Raw genomic sequence first — 14,784 nt, forward strand, 5'->3', positions numbered from 1 at the left:
ATCAAAAGTGAGCAGATCGTTATTGCTAGAAAGGTTGTCCTCGAGAGTGAGTACTACAGCTGAGTTGATCCCTATTTCTGAAATCGCTTTGGCTTCTTTTGGGTTAACTGGGGTATATGCCCTTTGTTGGCTCCCCCACGCTCTGGCAACCCCCCCCGGGAAAGCGTGCATGGAGGCTGCCGGTGCCCGGTCCCCACAGGCTGCTTTTATTTTTCCCCAATCGGTGAGTTTGTGTTGCGATTGCCTCCCGATATTGTTTTAAAGCTTTATTCGGTTTCGCTCGAAACCGCACCAATTCTGCTCTCTCAGTTTCCAAGTCCCAGCCGGACTTGGTCGGCTCTTCCGAGCTGTCTGAGCAGCTGTTACTTGACTCTGAGCCGGAAGCTGACTGCCGGTACACTTCCGGCGCTCCGTGCCGTTTTGTTCGGCTTCGACTTCGCTCCTCCCTTTGGGGGCGGTGCTGCTCCCTCCCCCTGGGGTCCCCCCGCCTCCTGCCAGGGGAGGTCCTTGCCCTATAAGGACCTAATTTGAATAGAGCGCTCTGATTGGTTTTGCACTCTACCGCGGTGGCCGCCCCGTCTCCCCGCTTGCCCACGCATGCGTTGTTAAGCAGGCTGACTCCGTTTCCGCCCCCCGCCTCCTCCCTTCCGCCCTCGCCATGTGGTTCGGCGCCATTTTTAAACGCACATGGCGGGGACGAGTTTTTACCGATCCCGGTGGGGTCCGACAATCCGGCCTCGTTCCACGCCTCCTCCGCGAGTCCCTGCCAGAAGCATCGCGCGCGCTGCTCTGCTTCTTGCGCCGGACCGGCGGCCGGCGGGGAAGAGACGGATAGAGAAACCGCGGCTTTTTCGGACGGTTCCGCGGGGGGGCTAGGACCTGGCGGGCTCCGCGGGAAGGTCGGGGGGTCCCCTGGGGGTTCCGGGGGGTCTCCTGGGGGCTCCGGGGGGTCTGGGCTCGGGCTCGGGAAGGGGTGGAATGCGCCCAGCCCCCGCATATTCCCGCCTTCAATCCGATCGCTCTCAGAGGCGGTCTGCGTCGCGGCCCCCACCCCCAGCTTTGGTGTAGCTAATAAACGTATACGCGCGGCTTCCCGCGTCTCCTGTTCTTCTAACGTCTTGCGTAGGGCCTCTTCTACTTTCCCCCACGCTTTGAGGTTTTTACCGCTGCCTGCGGACTTAGAGTCCTCTGCTGAGGCAGCAGTGCACTTCTCCCGCGCTTCCGAATATAATATATTTACCGGACGTTCGATCGTCCCCAGCTCTAGGAGCCTTGCAATAGCAAGATTAGAATTCCTGAGCTCACCTTTAATTCCCCATCGCTCATGAGCCTGACTTACGACCTTCGCTGTGGATTCCATGGTCCACGCTGGTCCGGGGGGCGTCCCCCCCCGCTGCGGTCAGACCTGCTGCCGCAGCCGCCGTCCTCGTTCCAGGAGTGTCCCCGTTCGCCGGGCGCAAGCCGCTGTCCCGGGTTTCGGCACCAGAATGTTGCCTTCTATACCAAGGCAGGCGACCTGGTTCTGAGGTACAGCTCGACAGCCCACTCTCCAGGGCCGTTCGGGCCAATGACACACGCAGACACCAATGTGGTGGATGGTCAAAAGGTGTTTTTTACTTCTTCTTCTGGGGTCTTATAGTCTTGGGGGTCTCTACGTCAAAAGGGGTTTGTCCTTCTTACCTATGGTTAGTAGGGAATGGAAAAGTACTGGGTAAGGAGTGGAAAGTTACTGGATTCAGTGGGGCAACATTCCTACTGTTAGTGGGGCCACATTCCTATGTTAATTTCTTATCTATGAGTAACTGAGGGTCTTATCTATGGGGAACAGAGGGTCCTGCCTTTCCGTGACATCGCGGCAATCTTCCGCAGCGCCTCTCCCTGACTACCACATCCAGCAATAGGGAATTTAGTTTAGCAGTTTTTATCTCTTTTTCAAATAAAGGAATTAACCATAAATTAGGACTACTTCAGAAAAAGCAGGTGTTCCCTCTGAGATTTAGTAGGAACAGACAGCTTTTCCTTACATTCAGTAGTTACCGATGTCTTTAATTACATTTAAACTCAAATGAATTCCCATTTTAAAATGGGTACCATAACCCTTTCCTGCTTAGCAGAATTGGTTTTGGGTACTTGCAGGAGCTCTTTCAATGTTGATGTCTGCTGGTGGATTAACAGCATAGAGAAAATCAAGTCTTTTCCGCCACAGAATACTAAATTGCTGCTAAAAAACATTTTGTCCGATCAGAAAATAAGAATGGTCTCCAGAGCATTTTAGGTTTTGTTCTCTCAGCCAAATCTGCCATGCAAGAAGCCTGTTGTTAGTAAACATTTGTCTGTGTTTGATATAGTTCAGTTCAGAAAATGGGCAGAGAGATTGCAGAGACAGTATGAGAAAACATTCGTGTTTTGGTTACATTTCAGTCTCCTGTGAAGCATTTTTCTTTCTCTACACCCCTATTTGAGTGGATATTATAAGAAAAAATGCCATTAACATTGGGAGGGCAAATGGCATTAAAATGTGGAGATGCTCAAATGCCACAGGAATGGGGTCTGGGTAATTGTCTAAGACACTCTGAGGTTTGAAACAGCTCTTTGTAGGAAGCCCCAAAAGCATTCTGCCAAAGACCCCAGCTGGCCACTGATGTTTCTCATCCAGCTGTCAGGCAGCAGCCATCTCTGGTGGGCTGGAGTTTTGAGGTGTGTTCTAATCCTGCCCTTTGCTGTGAGCCACTGAGCACAGGGCAGAATCAGATTAGACATTTGGTACTTGACATCAGTTATAAAAATGGAATCATCCCTTTTATTAGAAATCTCTCAATTTCCTCTCTATGGTGCATTTCCAAATCTTCAGTGTGGGTTTAGACAACTTCTTAATGGAAATCAAAGGCAGTTGGACATTTCATTCATTGTTCATGCAGAGATTGTGAAATAATTTAGTAAAGGTAGGAAGTCTGCCACAGGGACAAGGCTCTGGTTGGAGCAATTAGTGCTGAGGGGTTGGTGGTTCTGTTTCCAGGATGCTCAGCTGCTTTGCCCGTTTCTGGACCAAGGGGCTCTGGGTGCTGTTTTGCTGCTCTTGGCCAGAGAGGCTGGCAAGAAGCAGAAGCAGAGGCAGATCCTTGTTTGCAGTGAGGCTGGTGGGTAAGGAGCTGTGTCTCTGTCCCGGCAGTGCTTGTGAAGGGAGTTCATGCCAGGAGCCCTGAAGTCGCCCAGCGCGACGCCCTGCCCGTGCTCTGGTCCTACCTGGAGAACAAGGCGCTGCCTGTGCGGAGCGCCAACGTCCGCACCGTGGCCACCAAGCTGGCCTCTGCCCTCTGCAAGGTGATGGGCACCCAGCTGAAGAAATGTGCTGCCAGCAAGCCTCCACATGTGCGGGAAAACCTCTCCAAAATGCTGGGCTGGTGAAGGCGAGATGTTCTCCAGAAAGCTGAGGAAGCGCTGAGTTGGACACCTCTGGATTTGCCTTTTGAGCTGTGCCAAAAATGACAGAATCCTAACGAAGGGTGTGCATGTGCCCCTGCTCTCTCCATTGCCCTTCCTAGTCATGGCATGGGGTCTGAAGCAGCTCCAGACTGAGGACAAGGTGAAGGCAATCATGGCTCAGCCTCACACAGAGGTGAGGGGGGAGCTGGGCCAATCTCTGCTGGCAGGAAGGGTCTTGTGGCAGCCCAGAGAGGCTGTGCACATTGCCAGGGAAAAGCTGTGCCCTGCACGTGCCCCTGCAAGGAGCTGTGCTGCTGCCAGTGCCCCTGGAGCTGTGGGGCTGCTGAGCTGTGGGGCAGGCAGAGGAGCAGGAGGGTGCATGTGCAGCTGAACCATTCCTGGAGAGCACAGGGCTCTGGGCTCCCTGCTGTCCCAGGGCAGCCCAGAGGCCAGGCTGTGCCTGTGCTAGCTCTGGGCAAGTGGCTCAGGGTTTGCCCTGGCCTGCCTCAGTGTCTGCCAGCAGGAGCATGTTTCCCTGTGCAGCTGTTTAGAAGTTTGCAGGAAATGTGTCCCAGGAAATATGGAGGTTCAGCTGCTTTAGGTTTGCATGGTGGCCTCTTTTTACTTTGTGTCTCCATTTTGCAGATCTGGCTGGTTACAGTCTTACTGAGAAGTTTTCTCTGGTCAGGAAGAATCTGCCGCCTGTATGAAGAGTGTTTGAAGAACAGGATTGATGCAATAGGCTTGATAGTTAGAGCTGTACGTATGTTTTGATCTTTAGATGTAATTTGAATTATTGTGTTTTGATTGTGTCTTTAAGTTTTGATGGCATACTTTTGATTGTATATATTTCATTTTGATGATGGAAAAAAAAGTAAATTAAAAAAAAAAAATAAATAAACCAAGAGAAGAATATGTGACCAGGACCTGCTAGCCTAGAGATTATAGGAGTGCAGCTCACTCAATGTGCCAGTGTCCCACCACATCCTTTCATCATTGGGCCTCTCCTCTTCCTCTTTGGCCACCTTTTCTTTGTGTCATTTGTGCTGCTCTTTGTTACTTGGCATTACAACAGGGCCACACATTGACATGTTTGGGGGAAAATGGATCCAAAAGAATCTGTCTAGTCAAAGGTTTTCTACCTAGGTGTGTTCTGTGCTCACCAAAGGCCTGAGCAAAGAAACCAAGAGAAGTGTGCCCAAATCCCAAAGCTTTGCTCCTTTGCAATCTCCCACAGATCTGGCTCACAGGTGTCTTCAATCACAATTCCATAGGTAAGACGAGGTCATGGATTTCACTGGGAAAAGATGCATTGCTTTGACAAAGTCACCTGTATGTATATTTACCTGGGACAGCACTCCAGCTGTGTTGTTTGCACCTTGTTTGCAGAAGGATGAGTGCCCTGGGAGGCCAATGACAAGTGACAAGGGTTCCTCAAATCTGCACTGCAGCCTGGGTGCCATTCAGCCCAGAGCTAGGGGATCATTTGTTCCCATGGACCAGTGCTTGCCAATGTAGTGAATTCCTGCACAGCTGGAAGAAGCAATTCTGGATTCAGCTCCAGCTCTTGGTGGGCTGCATGATCATTGACAATGATGCCCTTCCAGAAATTATTCTGCAGTTTCCTTTCATAGTCATTTGAAGCTTTTAAATTTCACATTTCAATTTGCTTTGCCTTAAGGAAAAAACACTTCTGGGCCCAGTGCAAACTGTACCCTTTTGACAGCAAAGTCCTCATGGTTGCCAGCTTCTGATGTTACACAATGTCACCTGGCTGCCTGTGTTTGCTTAGCTCTGGGTCTAGTCCCGGCCCAGTAAAGCCCAGGCAGGGTGGCACATTGCAGGGAAAATTGGTCCATGAGCTTCTGGGGTTGCCATCAGCAGCAGAGTGAATGTGCCCTTTGGGGATTTCTCTGGAGACAAAATTAGGCACCTGCTCCATGCCACAATATTCTCTTAGATCTTTCTAAAATATCCTAGAAAAGGCTGTGAAACTTCACACCTCCTTGCACACCCACTGTTTGAAGAGGGGCATTTTTGTCCATCCTCAAAGTCATTGCTCTTGCACACCAGAAACACGAACATCCACCAACAGGAATGATGCATGGTCCTGCTGCTGCTGATGCTGCAGAGCACTGGGCAGTGCAGGCCTGGGTGTTACCCATATGAGCACTTAATTTCCATTTCATGCTCCTTCAAGCTCTCCAGATCTCAGGGCTTTTTGTTTCAAAGCAGCCACTGCACCATCTCTAGGGAAGAACAGGATATGGGAAACAGCGACTGCCAGCCTTGCAGGGGTGTAGGGGAAAACCTGAAGTGTCTGCATCAAAAGATGAATGGGAAGAGTGTAATTGCCAAAGCAAACGCTTCGTTAGGATAGCAGGAGCAGTTCTTTACTGCATGCTTGCATGAAGATCATTTGGGATCTCCTTTTTGTATCATGCAGAAAAGGAGCTCTTAATAATACCACGCTACTTAAACCACATTGGGATGCAGCTCTGTAGTGGTTCACAATGAAGCAGACTGCCTGCTGTGTCACTGCCAGCCCTGGTGAGCTTGCAAGGGACTGTAATGTATCCCATGCCTGTTTTGCCTCCAAGCAAAGTTTGGTTTTCCTTATTAGTGTGGAGTAAATACAAGAGTAATACAATGGACAATTAAACTGGCCACTTTGGAGGATATGCTCATGCCTTCGCATGTCAGTCCTGTACCTCATGCACCCAAGGCTTGTTAGTCATCAAGAAATATTTTAACAAAAAAACCTCAGCTCTCATGTTACATCTGAATAAAACTGCATCAGATCATCAAGAATTCTGCTGTCAGAGAGCAGAATTCAAGAGCCTTCCGACACTCGCAGCTGTCCCGGATTGCTGCAGCCATTGTGAAAAGCTGCTGCAGACAGAGTGTTTGGAGTTGGTTTGGGCCTGTATGAAAGATCTGTGGAGCAGTGTGCAGGGCTCTCCTGGCAGGAAACTGTTTGTCCAAGCCCAGGGACACGGTGCCGGCAGGAGCGGAGCGGCCCCGCTCCCAGCCCGAGAGTCTGTGAGCTGAGCCACGCCGGGGAGACAAGGCAGCGAGGGGCTCCAGCCCAGCTGCTTCACTGCCCTGCCCGCTCCATGGAGCTCTGCCGTGGGAGAAAGCCGACACCGGATGAGTCCCCGAGCCTCCATCAGCTGCTGGAACTGCTCCGTGACAGCTCCTGTTCTTCCGAGAGAGACCCCGGCGCCTTCTTGGAACGCGTGTCATGGGGGCATTCTGTTTGATAATAAACTGCTGGGGGTTTGCCACTTTCATCTATCAGTAATAATTTCCTATTGCTGGAAAGGGGTTGTTGGAACACTTTAGAGGAGACAACTTATTGCACAATATCCTGTTTGAAGTTGTCTCAAACTGTGTGAGACAGATGGCTTCACACAGGAGCATCCCCAAGGCTCCTGAGGGGAAGGCACAGAGGAAGACAAACCCAGTATTTCTGAGGGAAACTCCTTGACACAAACCCAACCTGAGTTGTCAAACAGCAGACCTGATGTTTCGAGACATGGGCCAAAGGGGAAACCTTTCAGTGTGTTTGGTCCAGGCTGGGTTATGCTCGAGGCAAAGGTGTGTCAGCGTGTTGGATAATACTCTTTTCTTGACCTAGAGATGGGGACACTGAGAGGTGTTTTAAAAACTTTTATTCCATTTTCAGTCTCATGAGAAGGGTGAGACAATACAGATGTTATCATTCACGCCATCACAATCAGAAGCCAACTACTTCCTAAATATTTTACATTATAAGTGTTTCTTGGTCTTTCAGCCTTTTGCCATGCCATGTTGTAGATGCGTTAAAGCCAATTATTTAAAAATACCCCTTGTGGGTCCCACTACAATGCATCTTTCATAGCTCTGTTTTTCCAAAGTCTTATTTGCAAGGCCATCTTTAGAAACATTTTTCTAGCTCCATTACTCTATCAACAATATCTGTCCTATTCCATGGAAAATTTTAAGTTAGCATTCCTTGTCTCAAGATTTATATATAGATTCATACTTTGTGGGCCTTCTATTAGGCTCTAAAAACTTTCTACAAACCCATTTCGCACATCAGTGCACTTGACTCCATCTCTCCTCATTGTGCCGGGCAAGCACAGGAGCCCAGAGCTCCTGCAGAACCCATCGCAGCACTCAGTGGGAGCAAACTTGTGTCCAGTCCTCGCCTGGAGCTGCGGTGCCCAGCATTCCACCACTCTGGAATGAGGAACTGTTCCTGCTCTTTCAGAAGGAGCTAAGGAGGTTTGGCCTTCAGATCAATTGTCTGCAGGCTCCTGCAGTGCCTGGTGCTGCTCCCTTGCCAGCGGCACCCCAGGCCAGGGGGACACATCTGGGCTGCTGTGTCTGGCTCTGGGGCTCCCTGTTCTGGGCAGTGAGGAGGAGCTGCAGAGGCTCTGCAGGACTGACAGGATGGGCTTTGGGGCTGGCAGGAGAAGCTGAGGCACCTGGGCTGCTGGAGCTTCTGAAGAGGAGGCCCAGGGCTCATCCTGCAACTGCTCCAAGGGTGCTTTCAGAGAATCCCAGAATCAGCAAGGCTGGAACAGGCCATGGAGATCATCAAGTCCAACCTGTGCCCTGACACCACCTTGTCTCCTCTGGGCCTCCTCTCCTCCAGGATAAACAACCCCAGCTCTCTCAGCCGCTCCTCAAAGCTCTTGTGTTCTAGATCCCCCCCTACCCCCCCGCCTTGTTGCCCTTCTCTGGACACGCTCCAGCCCCTCCATGTCCTTCCTAAATTGGGGGTCCAGAACTGCAAACAGCACTCGAGGTGCTGCCCAAACAGTGCTGAGCACAGGGGAAGAATCCCTGCCCTGCTCCTGCTGGCCACACCGTTCCTGATCCAGGCCAGGAGCCATTGGCCTTCTTGGCCACCTGGGCACACTGCTGGCTCCTGTCCAGCCTGCTGTCCATCAGTGCCCCCAGGTCCCTTTCTGACTGGCTGCTCTCCAGCCCTTCTGGCGCCTTGTTGAGGGAGGGAGGCAGGGAGGGAACGGATCCAGATCCAATCCTTCCTGAAATGTGTTGTTTGCTGGCACTGCCAGTTCCCAGATTTTGATATTTCCCTATTCTGACAGAGCCCAAGTCCAGCAATTTGCTGGCAAAGAAAGCCAAAACCAAGCAAAGACCTGGTACCTACAGCAACCCGATATCGGGTTTGCTGACACCCCCAGTACCCAGATCAGGAATGTTCCAGAGGCCTGCACAGCCTAATTCCAGCAGTTTGCTGGCACAGAAAATTAGCATCTGGGAATTTCTCAGTGCCAGCAAAACCTAAATGCAGCAATTTTCTGGCAAAGAAAGCCAGAACCCAGCAGCTTCCCAGTGCTGCCACCAGCACCACCCAGGTCTGGTGTTTGCTGTGCAAGTGCCCAGATCTGGAAATTTCCCAGTCCTGGCACAGCCCAAGTCCAGCAATTTGCTGGCACAGAAAGCCAAAATCCAGCAATCTCCTGATGCCAATACAGGCACCCAGACCTGGTGTTTGCTGCCACTGCCAGTGCTCAGATCTGGATATTTCCCTGTTCTGGCAGAGCCAAGTCCAGCAATTTTCTGGTAAAGAAAGCCACAATCTGGCAATTCCCTGCTACCGTCATTGGCAATGCCAAGATCCGGTGTTTGCTGGCACCACCAGTGCCCAGATGCGGGAATTTCCCGGTGCCAGCACAGCCCAAGTCTTGTAATTTTCTGGCAAAGAAAGCCAAAACCAAGCAAAGACCTGGTACCTACAGCAACTCAATCTTGTGTTTGCTGACACCACAAGTGCCCAGATCCAGAAGTTTTCAGGTTCCTGCACAGCATAATTCCAGCAATATGCTGGCACTGAAAGTTCACATTTGGCAATTTCCTGGTGCTGGCACATTCCCCACCCAGATCTGGTGTGCGCTGGCACTGCCAGTGCCCACATCTGGCAATTTCCCTGTTCCAGCACCACCCATGTCCAGCAATTTGCTGGCAAAGAAAGCTAAAACCTGGCAATTTCCCCTTGCCAGCACTGCCCAATCTGGAGTTTGCTGGCAGCAGGATCCCAAGAAAGAAGGAAGGAAAGAAGGAAAGAAAAGAGGAAGGCATCCAGATCCAGTCCTTCCTGGAGCCTGGAGCCTGAAATGGGCTGTTTGCTGGCACTGCCAGTGCCTAGATCTGGAAATTTCCCAATTCTGGCAAAGCCCAAGTGCAGCAATTTGCTGGCACAGAAATCCAAAACCTGTGGCAGCTTCCTTCTACTGGGTCTGGCACCGCCCCCACATCTTGTGTGTCATGTAACAACAACCAAGATTTGGAAATTTCTCAGGGCCAGCAGAGCCCAAATCTGGCAGATTTCTGTCACTGGCAATGACACCATCCAGATCTGGTGTTGGCTGGCAGCGCCAGCGCCCAGATCTGAAAACTTCCTGGTGCTGGCACAGCCCAAGTCCATGGATTAGCTGGCACAGAAGGCCAAAATTTGTAAATCTGCAGGTTCTGGCTCCAGCACCATCCAGCTCTGGTGTTTGCTGGGACCGCCAGTGCCCAGATTTGGAAATTTCCCAATGCCTTCAAAGCCCAGGTCTAGCAATTTGGTTGTGGCCACCTTAGGAAAGAAGTTCCTCGGACTGTGACTTTGCTTTTTCTTGGAACTGTTTACACCTGCTCTGGACTGAAAACCCAGACAAACACCGGCAGCAGCAGCTCACACCTGTGGCCCACCGAGCTCTGGGACGCTGCATTCCAGCTCCAGAGGGACTTAGAAGAGACCTAGTGAGCCAACTACCCACAAAAAGGACTTTCTGAATTTGCCATCTCTTCACTACTGTGAGAAGTTTGATTTAATATTATTCATTTTTCATGCTTGTGAATACTTCACTTGTTAAATAAACTTGGGTTTTTTCACTTTTCTCAAGGGAAGTCTTTTCCTGAACTATTAGGAGTAGGGGCTGCTTGAACTTGCTTTCTAGACGGACCCATTTTGGAGGTTTCCTCCCAAAATTTGCCCCAAACCAGCACAAACAGTCAAAATGAAAATTTCACCAGTGGCATCATTTCCTGGTGGCAAATCTTATGACAGAAGCATGACCTTGTTCTCCATGAGAGATTCTTGGGAAGAGCAGACAGGAGAAGATTCCTGGAAAACTGAAACAGCTTTCCAGATGTGAAATGAAAATGAAAGAAACAATCCAAGGTGTTTTCCTCTATTTATTTCTATGCTCCCCTTTTCCATGTTGCACTGCTTCTCCATGCCAGTAATTCCAGATGCACTGCACCTCTAAGATTGGTGACTCAGTGATTTTTAGACACTCTAAAATACCATGAGCCACACACAGTTTTCCTTCCCCTGTTTTTACTGGAAAGCAACACTGGAGGTGAAAGTGCAGTGCTGGGCTCAGGTAGGAATCCTACCCCAAGGGAAGGTGGCCCGACAGTGTTTGCCCCTCAGCAAGGACAATGCACAGCAGCAAGCGAGGGGATCGCTGTGCCAGAGTGCAGGAGTCAGGGCTCTGCACCTGCGCTCAGCGCTACAAAGTTCCCGTGTTTGGGCAGACGGAGGGGCTGTCCCCGGGGCGCGCGGGACTCGAACGTGGGGCTCGTGGGGCGAGCGGGGAACGGACACGGGGACGAACAGCCCCGGTGCTTCAGTTGCAGCGGCGGCAGCAGCAGCAGCAGCGGCAGCAGTAGCGGCAGCAGCACCAAAACAGATACTTCTGAACAGTCTTTCTCCTTTGCTTTCTCTTTCTCTCTTTCTTTCTGTTTCTCTCCCTTTCCTGCTGTCGGGCACCCTTCTCTCGGTGTCCGTTTCCCAGCGTCCCTCTCCTCTCCCCGCCTCCCTCTCCCCCGCCGGGCCGGGCCATGCCCCCGGCCCCGCACCCGGCCCCGGCCGTCCCGCCGCGGTCTCGCCTCCGCCCGGCTCTGGCCGTGCTGGCGGTGGCGCTGCTGGGCGGGCATCGGTGCCTGGTGCGGGGGCGGTATCGCCGCCCTTCGGCTGCGCCTGGCCCGAGCCCGGCCCCGGCCCCGAGGCAGGCTCCAGTCCCGACCCCGGTCCCGGCCCCGGCTCCACCCGGGGCCCGCGGAGGACACAGGCGGAGCGGCCGCTCCCGCCGCCTCCGCTGCGGCTTCCCCGGCCCGAGCTCCGCCGCTCGGCAGCGCGGACGCCGGCCCCAAGCCACCGGGGCCTGGGGCGGGTGGGGATGCCGGGCCCGGGGCGGGTGAGGGGCGCTCGGGGGCCGTTGCTGGCCCCGGGCCGAGCGCTGACAGGCGCGTCCCGCCCGCAGGGACGGCGCAGGAGGCCCTGCAGGAGCGGTACCGGTTGGGATCGCTGCTGGGGCGCGGCGGCTTCGGCAGCGTCTTTGCGGCCACGCGGCTCTCAGACGGCGCCCCGGTGAGCGGCGGGGCCGGCGGCGGGCGCAGGCAGAGGGGATGGAGGAGCAGGAGGATGGGTCTGGGCATGGCGGGCGGCGAGCTCACCCCGCTGCTCTCCCTCGCTCGCAGGTGGCCATCAAACGCGTGCCGCGGGATCGCATCCGGCACTGGGGCGAGCTGGTGAGTGAGCGGAGCCAGCGGCAGCAGCCGGGCCGTGCCGGGCGGCGAGGAGCCGGGGCCCGGCAGGGTGGGAGCCGCCAGGAGCCCTGCGGGGAGAGCGGGCATGGGGCCAGCACAGGGCGCAGAGCATCCTGGCCTGGCTGAGGGCTTTGCCAGGCCTGGCACGGCCTCGGCCCGACTGACGGCATTGCGCTCCTCCCGCAGCCCGACGGCACCAGCGCACCCCTGGAGATCGTGCTGCTGGCCAAGGTGTCCCATGGCTGTGGCGGTGTCATTCAGCTCCTGGAGTGGCTTGAGTTCCCCGACAGCTTCCTGCTGGTGCTGGAGCGTCCGGAGCGGTGCCAGGAGCTCTCAGGTTTCCTTGCAGAGCGGGGATTCCTGCCGGAGGAGGAGGCGCGGGGGCTGTTCCGCCAGGTGCTGGAGGCCGTGCAGCACTGCACCAGCTGCGGGGTCCTGCACCGGGATATCAAGCCCGAGAATGTCCTGCTCGACCTGGCCAGCGGGCAGCTGAAACTGATCGACTTTGGCTGTGGCGCCTTCCTCCAAGACACAGCCTACACCCAATTTGCAGGTGAGCCCTCGCAGGGGGTGCTCCTGGGCATCTCGTGGCCCAGCCTGGGTGCAGCACTGGGATGGGATTGATGCTAGAGCCGAGTTGTTCTGGGTGGGAGGGAGAGTGGGTTTTCTCCACTACTGGGTGGGTTTTTCCCTTGTGTGTCATGGTTGGGCCTTCCTTGGGTTTCTTCTGCCCTCTTCCAAGACCAGTGGCTTCTTTTCCATCCCCAAGTTTGTGCACAAGTCCCAGGTGCTGGCGAGAGGGCAGCGCTCACCCCGTGTGCCTCTGGGGCAGCCCCCACATGCCCAGGGATGCTGGGGCCGGGCTCTGGGAGCAGCAGCATCCCCCTGCTGAGCTGTGTCTGTGTTCCACAGGAACCCTGTCCTACAGCCCACCAGAGTGGATCCAGCACCAATACTACCACGGCGAGGCAGCCACGATCTGGTCCCTGGGCCTCCTGCTGTGCCACCTGGTCATGGGGAAGCACCCGTTCAGGAGGGGCCAGGAGATCATCCGGGGGCGGATCTTGTTCCCACGATGGCTCTCTCAAGGTGGATCCTCATCTCTGGGCACGGGGGGAATACCAGTGCTGGGAGCCAGCAGCGGGCTCATGGGCATCCCGCTCTGGCAGCTGCTGAGGAGGTTGCACATGACCTGCTCTCCTGCTCTCCTCCAAACAGAGCATCCATGGGGAAGTTTAGGCCCAGCTCTGGGCACAACCAGCATGACCTGGGCATGGGAACAGGAGGGCAACTTCTCCAACTGACTGATGGTTTCTGGTTTCTCTCCCCAGCGTGCCAAGATGTCATTAAGAGATGTTTGTCCATGCAGCCTTCGGACAGGCCATCCTTAGAAGATCTTTTCTGTCATCCTTGGGTGAAGGGTGTTCCTCTGCCCTAGAAGACTGAAGAGATCCACGTGCACAGTTGGATCCAGGGGCCTGGCAGGTACCAGCTCCATGCATCTCTTGGCAATCAGTGGCAAAGCAAACCAGGCTGGTTTTGTCCTGCCTGTAGCTCTGAGCAGGGGTCAGCAGAAGGGAACATGCAGCTTTTGGGCTGGAGCTGAGCTGGAGACCTGGTGTGGCAAGCACTGGTGGCCACCATCCCCCTGGTTTTGTTTGTCCTGTTCATGGATGGCTGGGGCCCTGGGCAGAGCCCTGACAGCCTGGTCTGGCCCCAGGGAAGGAGAAGGAGCCCCTGGAGAAGCTGTTCCAAATGGGGCTGGTGCTGGAGACACCAAGGACAACCTCAAAGATGACAATCTCTTCCCAGTCTGGCCAGCTGAAGATGATGGACTTGGATTCTGGCACCTTCTTCAAAGCCAGGCTCCAGGCCCAATTTGCAGGTGAGTCCACAGGCAGGGGGATGCTCCCAGATCTGGGCATGGCATGGCCGGGCACCAAAGGTTCCCCCTTTCCTGGGGCAGATGCAATGAATTCTTCAGTCGGCTGCCCAGATGCTTTTTGACTCTAGGCAGCTGCTGAGGGCTGGATGTGCCCTGGCTGGCTGCAGGCTGGGCACATGTCCTGCCCTCCTCCTCTGCTCCCAAAGGCAGCAGGGATGGGCAGCTCTGGGCACAGCTCTGGGCACAGCCAGCATGGCCTGGGCACCGCAGGCCTTGGCACAAGGGGACGGGAGCCCTCAGCTGACGGGCGGTTTCTGCTTTCTCTCCTTGCAGCCGGGCTCTGCGGGTGCTGAGGCTGCTCTGGGCTCTGCCAGGGCTCTGCTGGGCTCAGCCCTGGGCCCAGCTGGGCTGGCTCTGCCCTCACATTGCTCTGACAGCTCTGCATCGGACGGGCCCGTTGCGAGCACAGCGCCTGAGCTTTCTGCTTTGGCAGGTGAGTGAGACTCTGCTGCAGGCCCAGAGATTGCAGCTGGGGACACACATCCAACTGGCAAAGACCCAAACTCTCCACAGTCCCAGCTGAATGCCTGGATCTGTACAGGTGTTTTGTCTGTCCCATTCTTCCTTCTTGATTGGCTGGAATTGTAGAATTGCACTTTGTTCCTCCTCCAGAAGTGCCACGAGTGGGCCAAAGCTGGTGAGTGGGCCGTGCTCCTGAGGCAGTGCAGTGTGGAGCTGATGGATGGAGAATTGCCCTTCTGCACTGCCAAACCAGAGCAAAAAGCTGTCAGTGGGACTTTGTGTCTTTTAAAAAATCCCTGACAGTTTCAAAGGGAATGTGCAGCTCATTCCCAGGCTGAGAAGGAAGGTCATCTTCTAAAGGATTTGAGGTTTGACAGAGTTTCCATTCCCAGTCCTGC

At 54.3% G+C, this 14,784-nt stretch overlaps 1 protein-coding gene across 1 annotated transcript; it reads left to right on the plus strand.

The window, feature by feature from the left end:
- Positions 1–1,358: 1,358 nt before the first annotated feature.
- Positions 1,359–13,417, plus strand: LOC131569231 (serine/threonine-protein kinase pim-1-like). Its single transcript, XM_058821437.1, has 8 exons — positions 1,359–1,398; positions 3,543–3,616; positions 4,069–4,182; positions 11,309–11,800; positions 11,911–11,961; positions 12,166–12,532; positions 12,892–13,068; positions 13,311–13,417. Exons 1-8 carry the CDS (start codon positions 1,359–1,361, stop codon positions 13,415–13,417), a joined length of 1,422 nt encoding a protein of 473 aa, XP_058677420.1.
- Positions 13,418–14,784: the final 1,367 nt, after the last annotated feature.

This window comes from Ammospiza caudacuta, chromosome 29, assembly GCF_027887145.1.
Source record: "Ammospiza caudacuta isolate bAmmCau1 chromosome 29, bAmmCau1.pri, whole genome shotgun sequence".
Taxonomy (NCBI): Eukaryota; Metazoa; Chordata; class Aves; order Passeriformes; family Passerellidae; genus Ammospiza; species Ammospiza caudacuta.

What these genes read in the sequence shown, in the direction of transcription:
- LOC131569231 (XM_058821437.1), top strand. Translation starts at nt 1,359, where the DNA reads ATGGTCCACGCTGGTCCGGGGGGCGTCCCCCCCCGCTGCG. An exon ending in GGGCGTCCCCCCCCGCTGCG is followed by an intron (nt 1,399 to 3,542) that starts GTCAGACCTGCT and finishes TGCCCTTCCTAG; the next exon opens with TCATGGCATGGGGTCTGAAG. An exon ending in GGCTCTCAGACGGCGCCCCG is followed by an intron (nt 11,801 to 11,910) that starts GTGAGCGGCGGG and finishes CCTCGCTCGCAG; the next exon opens with GTGGCCATCAAACGCGTGCC.